Source organism: Corvus brachyrhynchos, unplaced genomic scaffold (genome assembly GCF_000691975.1).
Source record: "Corvus brachyrhynchos isolate BGI_N302 unplaced genomic scaffold, ASM69197v1 scaffold115, whole genome shotgun sequence".
Lineage (NCBI taxonomy): Eukaryota > Metazoa > Chordata > Aves > Passeriformes > Corvidae > Corvus > Corvus brachyrhynchos.
The window spans coordinates 5,694,989-5,705,037 of NW_008239553.1; the positions used below are offsets into that span (position 1 = coordinate 5,694,989).

At 42.6% G+C, this 10,049-nt stretch overlaps 1 protein-coding gene across 2 annotated transcripts in view; it reads right to left on the reverse strand.

Annotated features, from left to right (window-relative positions):
* SYT13 (synaptotagmin 13) overlaps window positions 1-8,526 on the reverse strand; it is a 17,012-nt gene extending 8,486 nt beyond the window's left edge. The window contains exons 1-3 of one of the 2 annotated variants that reach the window (XM_017742275.1): window positions 7,995-8,526; window positions 2,695-2,917; window positions 645-785 (exon numbers count right to left, since the gene is read on the reverse strand). In XM_017742275.1, coding sequence (XP_017597764.1) covers window positions 645-785; window positions 2,695-2,917; window positions 7,995-8,177 — 547 coding nt within the window. In that variant the 5' untranslated portion in view covers window positions 8,178-8,526. The remainder of the gene's footprint in view (window positions 1-644; window positions 786-2,694; window positions 2,918-7,994) is intronic. The other variant, XM_008639401.2, reaches the window with a different exon arrangement.
* Between the last annotated feature and the right edge of the window lie 1,523 nt (window positions 8,527-10,049).

The following is a 10,049-nucleotide window of genomic DNA, read 5'->3' on the forward strand; positions in this document are numbered from 1 at the left end:
GCTGGCGGCGGGCAGGAAGCCCACAGCAGTGGCTGCCGTTCAGCACCCTTTCAGTGCTCGCCTCAGAGGGTGTGATTTGATTAGGTTTCCACAGAGACCTAGACTGTGCATGAATTATTCAGTCAGCTTATTTTACTCTCCCAGAGGAACTGATGATGCTCCAGCCCTGAGTGGAGAAGCTGTTACAGTTGTCAGAGTGTGACACGGAGCCTGGCTGCCTGGCCAGGCACTGCCAGAGGGCCTTTCCTCAAAATAAGTCTGGTATCTCCAGCTCAGGCTTTGACTTTACTTGAGGAAAAGGCAATATGGAGTGGATTAGGTTGAAGAATGAAAGGTATAGAGAGGAAGGAGATAGTAACCTCGTTCCTTCTGCCCCAAAGGAAAAAATGCAAAAAAGAGGTTGCTTTGGCTGGGACTGAAGGAGCCCATCCTGGTTCCTGACAAAGCTGTGCAAACAATTGTTCCCAAGCTACACCCTCTTCAAGCAGTGACATTGACAGGTATTCCTGTTCTGCAAGCCCAGAAGGAGTGAAACATCCAGTGGTCCTGGAGGCACCTGTTGGTCTTAAGATAGGAGGGGAACTTTTTCTAAGCGTAATCAGCAGGTGTCTTGCCCCATTCAGGCCGGGAGATGTGTGCCTCACCTTCCAGAAGGGCCACGCGCAGCTCGGCCTGCTGTTGGTCGTACACCAGGGAGTAGTGCAGCTCGGGGGCCTGGTTACAGCTGGCTGCCCGCTCGGGCTTCAGGTGCTCTGTGACACACACGTCCTTTACCACACCTGGAACTGAAACAGCCCCTTTAGCAAGCAGCTCTTCCCCTTCCCAAGAGAACAAATCCACCTTCTCTTGCCTTTACTTTTCTAAATGTCTCACTATTCCTGCACTTTGTATGCAAGGCTATAATTTACTTTCCTTCTTCCTCCGTCATCATACAGCCTTTTTGCTCTGTTTACTTGCACTTTCAGCTCTTTCTATAGCATTTGGACAAGACTTCTGCTCTCCACCACCTTGTGCTCTATGATAGTTGACACACTTGCCCTTTTACCTTATGACTAGGACAAGGTGTCTACACGACACTCATTACTTGCTATGTTGTTTTATATTCTTTTAACTGGCATTATTCAATTATATCTCGTGTTCTCTGCAATGAGAATATGAGTCTGCTTTTGAGCTGCTGTGCAACTCTGCATTAGGTCAGACCTCTCTAAACATTTTGGGTTTTCTTTTTAAATTTTAACAATGAAGTCTTTGTCATGCAAAAGACATCTATTTCCATAGCACCTGACCAGGTTGAAGGCAATTAACTTTGGAATCCATAAGGCAGTTTCTCCGTGTGTGATTTTGGGGTTGAGTACGTATTTCATACTGATAAAAAGCAAGTTGCAAGACTAAAAGAGAAGCCAGAGATTTTTGTCATCCAAAGTTGTTATCTGCAAGGTCAGTTCTGATTCACACAGGAAACAATAGTGGGACCAGCACATTTCCTCATAAAAATCTCAGCGACAGTTCAGACCAGTTCATTGTGGCATCAAAAGGAGAACACAACAATTCTTGCTTAATTTTAGCAACACTCGAGCTATAAAATCAGGCACAGCAGGAAGGAAACTTGCTTGTGCCATTAGCAGTGCAGAGAGGCTCTTACACCAACACTTATATAAAGCTTTAGCCTAAATGCAGCCATCATCTTTCATCTTTTCCACCCTATAATCTTTTCCCTGACACCTAAGGATGTGGCTCAGACAGTCTCTTCCTCCAATGCATCTGCTTCCCATGGTACTTTCTTTTCCATACTCACCAGTCTCAGGATGGAGGGGTGAATGTAGCAATTGAACTTCTAGAAGGGCAAAAATATTATGTCTAACAATTAAAAAGAACTAAAAAGAGTACTCAATAAAAATAATGGCAGATGGCATTTTCTCTCTGGCAAATCTTCAGGAAGGTTTTATTAAAGTGGTAACCATCAGAGTAAATTACTCTGTTAAAAGGCAGCTGTGAAGTCAAAAATCAGTATGGAAGAAACCCAGACCTGCTGCCAGATGCATGTAATTAAGATTGCATTTTCTCTCAGGCTCCAGAAATCTTGTGTTTCAGGATTTGGAGTGGTAACCTTTGGGCTGGCTGGGAAACAGAAATTCTGTTTGGCAGAAACCTTTGAGGTGTCAGCCTCTGGTTTCACTGCACATTACAATAAGCCAAGAACATCTCACCAAACCAGTGGAAAAAATGGAGCAGAGAAAATTAGAAGCTTTGACCCCCACTGTCCCTGACAAGGACAGTTGCTGGACAGCTAGCATTTGACCTGGAGGAGATACTCTGCCTAATTTTGGCCAGATATTTCACACATATTCTGGCTACTGCTCTCAGCAAAACCACTAAATGTGCTTTTCTACAAAATGTCTGCTACCAGGGAGCCAGATTCTTCAACACAAAAGATGTTTAGGTTAAAAAAATTGCAACAAGGTACAACTGCAGCTTTGTTATCAGAATATCCTGATGAGCTCCACAGCTACCTTCTATCAAACAAATGAATTGAAAACAGAAATCAGAGTGCTCATGGTAAGAAAGTGAAAAGCATCCTATGCCTTCACTTTCACACTTATTTCTTGGACAACAATCACAGTATGCTCAGAAGTATTACAGATTTACAATTGTTAGTCTGAAGCAATTGTTAGTCTGAAGACCAAAAGCTCCTACCGTTTTGAGGGAGAACAAACAGCTCTTCATTGACTTGTATCTTCATCCTATTCTCATCCAAAGCAGTATGTTTTCCGGTAGCTGGTTCTTCTGTGGTCTTCAGAGAGTACTGTGTGTAGTTAACAATTTCAGGTGAAGTTACTTCTGGTTTGGGGCCATAAATGTTGGGAAACTTCAGAAGTGCTCGAGGCTGGACTGGCTCTGCGGTTTTCTTGACGTTGAACTGAAAATTAAAACCTTGTTTATTACTTTGCACTAATTACACTAATTCCTCTAATTCTCTTAATGTTAAATGAGCTGAGATAGGCAAAAAGCAGTGCCTCTGGTGAGTCCTACGATCATTTTTTCTTGGCTTGTAGAAACCCCTGCCTGTGTGTTTGGAGACTTTCTTGCCAAAGATGATACCTTCTACTTGGTGTGTGTCTTTTCAGATTTATTCTTCTACAGATGTTTGATTGCAATAAGAAAAAGATATGTTCTTATGATTTGATTTTTCCTCTGTTCTGGTACCAGTTAATCTTTTCATAAGTTAATCCTTTCATCTTAGCAAAGAAATTAACCATGAAGTTAATTTTGCTATGATTGAGATATGGCAATTTTTACCGTAATGTTTGAAGTCAAATCCAAGAGCAAGAGGCTACCGCCATCTCACAGATTCCAGAATATTTTATGTGAGTACGCAGAAAGCATGAGGAATGCAAAGATATAAATCATATTGTCACCTGGAGCAAGTATGACCATGGTGCAATAAGACTAAGGAGAACTGGTTGAACAAATGAGCCCTGGACTGGCAAACCAAGAGTAGTTGATTCAGTGGTCATCTCAGCCTCTTGGTTCTGTGGACCAGAGCTCCATCTGACCCTCAGACACACATCTGCCCCTTATTACACCGGGACTGAAATTTGGATTTGTGTCTGATTTTGTTCTTAACACTTCAATTCCTCACTGAATCATGAACATGGGATGAGCAGAAGAGCCTGCAAGATGATGCAGTGCTCAGGCAGTCCAAGCAAAGATTGGCAAAAAAAGCATTGCCTTTTTTGCATCCCAAAACAAAGAAAAATATTTTAGTGGAATAGAACATTCCTTATGTCCCAAGAAAGAATCCTGTCTGCTTATAACTGAAATAATTCCTGATTCATTTATGTTTGGATTCATTAATGTGGGAGAACAAAAGCTGACTACCAAATGACTCCAACCCTTGCAACAAGTTTATTATTGTTTCCAAAACATGAGAGGAAAAAAAAAGTAAAATAGCTGTTTTGGTTGATTATTGTGCAGTGGGATTATCTCCAGCCTACTGCCTGCCAACCTATTTTGTGTCAAGATTGAGGGTGAGACAGAAAAGGTTCATAACTTTAATTAAAGTTTTTCATTAGTCTTATTGTTTCCTATTAATAATGAATGTAGATGATGCCCTGAAACATTTGTCTGTGTTGGGATTTCCTGGTGCCAGCTTGTATGTCCAGAGGAAGCATAACAATCTCTCAAGAAACAGCTGAAGAAAGAGAGCAGTCTTGGATGTTAGCTTAGTCATATTCTGCTCATGGAGATCCAGGTTACATGCACTTGGCAGTGGTTGGGAACTAATTAGGTCAGTGACTGTCTTCTCAAGGCAGCCAGCGCACCGGTGTTTAGGAAGTCTACTTTGCAACATAGCATTTTGTCTTGTCTAATTTTAAGGGCTTTGAAAGAGAAGTGGGCTGAGACAGAAAGACGTCACTGTGTGCCATCCTCACCTAGCATTCAGCTGAGTTTAGATGTTATGTAAGTTACACAGTGTGGGGCTGTAAGTGAGTTCCCTCTTTCAGAGATGTGAGCCTCATCAGTCCTAAAATACCTAGGAAATGTGAAGTTACTGATCCAAACCTTAAATGCAGTTTTCCATTCTTCTAAAATTAAAGCAAACGAACCAAGCAGAATATGTGAGGAGTCACTGGACAACAGCTAGGAAAGGCAGGTTGCTTTTGTAGTGCAGAGGCATTACATCCAGCACACACAGTGCCTGACGTGGGGGTCAGCCTCTGCTGTTCTCTCTCCTGGAGCTGCTGTGTCAGGCTGCTGTCCTACCACTCACTGGTCATCACACTGGAGCCTCCTGCCTGCATTGCTCTGTGCTGCCAGCACACGAAGCACTCCAAGATCCTCTGGGATGAAAAACACCACACAAATTTGAGGTATTCTTAGTACAATCTTTTCTTCCTCTTGCTAAAAGCCAGGTATTTAGTCAGGAAATCCATCAGCACACAGCATCTAAGAACTCCATTGGGTCTAAATATTCCTCTTGTCTGTCTGCTCTGCAGAGTTAGAGATGAGAGACATATGCAAGCACAGTGGGACTAGCCCACCCCCTCTTCCAACTGCATCTGCCTCTGTTTATTATTTTGCTGCCAGCTCTTTTCCCAAGTGCTGTCTGCTAATCCAGTTACATAGCAGTGCCCTATGGAAGTTCCCTTTGCAACTCAGCAGTTGTGTCTTAAATAAAGACAAGAGCAGAAGGGTTCATATAGTTCTGCAAAAATGCATGAAAGCAAATAAACCAAAAGGAGCAAGGAGGCTGCAACTGACCCTTCTGTGTGCCTGCCCAGTGTCACTCAAAGCACCAGATTGTTGCCCTTGCTGGATGTGCTCAGGAATCTTCATTCTACAGGCTTGGCTAAGACTCTGCAAATTTATAGCAGTTTCTCATTGTTCTGTCCATGTGTGTTTGTGTTTGAACTCTTCCTCCTCACATATGCAGGGCATGTCCATGGGGAGCCTCTGTCTATAGCAAATACAAGCATCATTCTCATGGGAGACATGCCAAGTGAGTAAAATGCAGACTTGCTACATCTTCCTTTTATCATCTGTGTTTATCAGAATCAGTGGCCCTGACAGGCTTCAATAATTAAGTATGTCAAACACTGACTAGGACATACTGTGCACTAATGTAGTCAGAAAAAAAGTCCCAACAGAACAATTTACAAACATAGAGATAATAAAATTTCACAAGCTCAGAACTCAAATTGAGATTCATTTCTTGAAGGTATAGAGGCTGATTCTGAATCAGTGACAGCATAGAATTCATGTCCCTGGCAAGAAAATTATTTTAATTGGAAAGAATTGCTAAACATATGGAATATGCAAACCAAGAACATTTTGCACTTTCTGTGACAGAATGTTCACTCAGCTGCTATAATATGGCCAGATTTCTTTAAAAAAAAAAACATAAAGCCAGTAACATTGGAAATAATACTTCAAATTAAAAAGTCTACAATGCAGAAAGAACGAAATCACTCAGGTAATAGTGATACATTTAGGGCAGGTAGAATAATTTGATCCCCTGTTGGGATATAATACTGAATCAAGTCATGGCAAAACTTGATGAGTGTAGAAATACAGTGAGGACTATAACTGAGTAGCTGCTGGGTACTGGAGGCTTAACTGAACAATATGGAGACTTAGTGCTTATTTCAGTACTGCAAACAGGATAACAGCCCCGTGGACAAGATCCAGGATGGACTAACACTTTCCCAAGATGTTTCCCAAAAGGCTCTATAAAAGAAAAAGAAAGCCCAGTCCAAGGATGGAGTTAAAATGAAGATTTGAGTAGTTTCTGAGCTTGGAGGTTACAATATCAAACTCATGGAAACAGCCTGATGGTAAAGTTATCTGTGGGTTGTGTTGCTGCAGACAACAGCTAGAAAAATTGCTATGCAAAGTGATGTGGCTGTCAAAGTTACATATTTTTCATTCACATTAACAGTAAACTTGGGAAAATCTCTGCATCATTGTACATTCTTATATACAGGTGTTAGCAAATCCCCTGTATGGGGTAGAAAAGACAAGAAAGGAGCCTGAAAGGGACATGACTGGGCTATCAAACAGAATAGCAGGTGAAATTCATCCTAGAAAAGTGCAAATAGGTACTAGGAGTTTTTCACCATGCTTATGGAGGGAGGCTCAGAATTAGCAGCAATCTCTTGAGAAGTCCTAAACTCTGTGCAGGTGTTAATCCATGGTCAGTGAAGCCATCCTCCCACACCACTCCTCCCGCCTCCAGCCACCACAAGATCTGCTAATGCCATTCTATGTTTGTGTACCAGTTCTTACAATACTGTTTGTAGATTTGGTCATTTTTCCTCAGAATAAACTGCAACAGGAACATGAAGATGCCGAGGTTCTTTTCTACTAAGAGCCTAAGAGTGGAAGCCAGAGAACGACTGAATATTTCATTACAAACATTACAGAGAAGTTCAATTAGGACTCCTGCTACACTCTTTAAGAATACAAAAAAATAGTCAGCTCAAAAAATTAAAAGGCAAACAAAGACTGTTATACAATGGATCACAGGCCTTTGGAATTGGCTACTATGGCATAACACTTGGTTGAATGGCTAGGTGAAAGTGGAAAGGACGCAGGCACATCCCAATATCAGGAGCAACAACCAACAGGTAATACTTTCAGAAACTGACCAGTGCTATAGCTCATGCTAAAGACCATATTCAACCAAGGAAATCACCAAACATTTTGCTTTGAAAAAGAGATTCCCATTAATAAGTATATTAGAAACATTCTATAATTCCCCTAGCTCTCTCTTGCACTGAGCTCAGGAGTAAATCAGGCTGTTTGGATTCTAACAAGAATGAAAAAGCACACAGGGATGCCTGACACTATCCATACTCCACAATCCTGTTACAGTAAGTGAAAAAGAAATTCACTGGGTGATGAGATTGTCCAGTCATCACAGTCTAGATTCTCACTTGCTTTTTATTATGATTTCAATGCCTTGTTTTAACTTCACACATAATTAATCCCCTCAGAGGGGCAGAGGGAGGAGGAGGAGGGAAGGTTTTCACAGGAAACCAGCTGTTGACAGGGAACTATCCTGCAGGAACTATGAGATATTGTGGATAGAATTAAATAGCTGCTATACAAGATCTCAGCAGGAGCCATCTCTTCTTCACAGTGCTGCGTGCCACCTGGTACCATCCAGTCTTCTCTTCTTAGGAAATTATTTCTCTTTTGAGCTATCTTAACAACTAAGCAGCATTTCCAGTCCTCATCTCCTGTTTCTGCCATTAGCAGCTTTCTCTTTGGCTCCGTGGCAGCTGTCTCCTGCTCCGGTAATTCTGTGGTACCCAGCTCATCTCTGTTTTTCCCTCACTCCTCCTCCCACTGGCATGTTGTTATATCCTGAACACAGAAAGCAGATAAACAGGCAGCATAAATCACATGCTAAGTAGCCTAACAGGGAAGTTGCATCCCCACCCTCTGCATTTAAAGAAAAATCACAGAGTAAATTAGAGACTGTGTCTTACTTGCTGGACTGGCTGAAGCACACTGGGCTTAGTATTTTCCATCTCCTCCTCTTGGTCCTTTTCTGAGAGTCCTTTCCCAGGTTGCTTGCATTTGCAGAAGCAGGTGAGACCGCAGAGGGCAAGGATGCTAGTTGCAGTCCCTAAGGTAGCCCCCAGGGCTATAACTGGAGCAGACAAAACCATTGTCCTGCGCTGCACAGGAACAGAAAGCACAGAGACCCTGTGACTCTTTCTACTCCCTGGGAGAGCAGCTCTCCCACATCCACTCCGATTTCTAGCCTGGCTTCATTCTCCTTGGAAGTCTGAAAGCAATTCTCTTGTGCAGCAAAGGGACCAATCTAGACACACAGATAAATCATCCCACCTTTGCTAGGCAACAAGCTACCTTTCTATCCTGATGATGGAGTTGCTGCTCCGGGTCAGGGAGAGGAAATAGTAACTGTGGTGCCTGCAATCATAGAGCTGCAAACAGGCAGTTTTCATTGAAGCCTGTTCTCCAGCTCCACTGGGAAAAGTCTGATGTGTGATAGAGAGGAAAGACGTCAGCAGAAGGGGCTGGCCTTGCTAGCTAACTCACAGAAAGTGCATCCAAATGTTTGATCATCTCTCCAGCAATATTTCTCGGGGCTGGCTTGCTGATATGCTCAAGAGGTTGAATTTTTTTGCCTTAAGGCAAAGATAGTGACTGCCAAAAGCTGCTGGCCTGAGAAGCCCTGTTATGACAGCACTGCACGGTAGCTCTGTAGTCACAGTAAAGCCTCTGTATAAGTCAGGCAAAACTTTCTCATTCTTCAGAGGCTGCAGAACAAACACAGGCAAGATTTAAGCCCTGTCCCATGCCTCACCACCTGCCCCTCAAAGCACAGGGTCTGAACCTTTTGGAGCTGCTTTCTGTAGGATAAATGCAGAGCAGCACCTCTATTTAAAAAAAGAGCAGAAAATCCTACCAAACAAGACACACTTGGGCATATGCTGCTTCCTCTGGAGAGAATGAGAAAGCAAACAACATATGCTAGATATTAGTCATAGTGCTTACCACACTGGTGTTAGGCAGTGGGCTGCTGAGCACAGGAGAAGAACCTGCATGAATAGACTTGAAGAGCTGGATGTCCGTCCCAGTTTTCTGTTGAGGTGATGGTGTGATTATCTTTCTCTGACTCATTCATTTTTGCCTTAGTTCTCAGAATGCCCAGCTTGGGGAAGAGGATAATAAATGCCATCATTTGATGTGTTTCTAATGGCATGTACAGCCCTGTTCTGGGTACTTCACAAGGAGAATCTAGTGGGCAGAAGGTGATTGTAATTCTGGTCACTATATCTCTGGGCCAGAGTGAAACTAGTAAGCAAAATGCAAAATATTCCAAAAAATAACAAGTTCTACTGATTATACTGGGAGTTTGTCATTCTGTTTTGGAATATAGTTGATGCCCATGGATCAGAAAAACAAATTAACTATGTACAGAGAAATTTTTAGAAATTCAGGGGTTTTGATCTTTCTGTAGCTCAGGTTTTGCATAGATTTTTCTTGACTTTTTTTTTTCTTTGAGGTTTCACATCTTACTCATGACAACTCATTCAGCCTTTGTTCCTTGGTGACATGTTCACCTCTCTGGTACAAAACTTCCCTCACACATCTGAGTCTCACTTTAATTGTTAGATTCCTCTGTAGCACTGCAGCATCCTAATGGCTGCAGTGCACATTCCCCTTCTCCTCACCCTACCAGGCTTGTCAGACGTCTCACTCCTCACTTCCAAGCCTCCTGACCCTCCATCAAGAATCAAGTCCCAATGGACTCCTTAAGCAGAGACAGTTCCCTAAGAAAGCGCTGAGCCCGTGGAAACTGGTCTTTCAGCTCAGCCCATAAAAGGAAAACCTTGAGCTTTGTCTTCTATCTTTACAAGAACAAAAGGTGGGCACACCAGGCTGGATGACTGGCACACCTCTCCCTGTGTGCAGCAGTGGGATGAACATCACACAAAGGAGATTGAGAAATCTGACTAAATGATCCCTTTGCTTTTTGCTTTCTGTGGCTCAGGAGATTCCAAAGCCTTGAG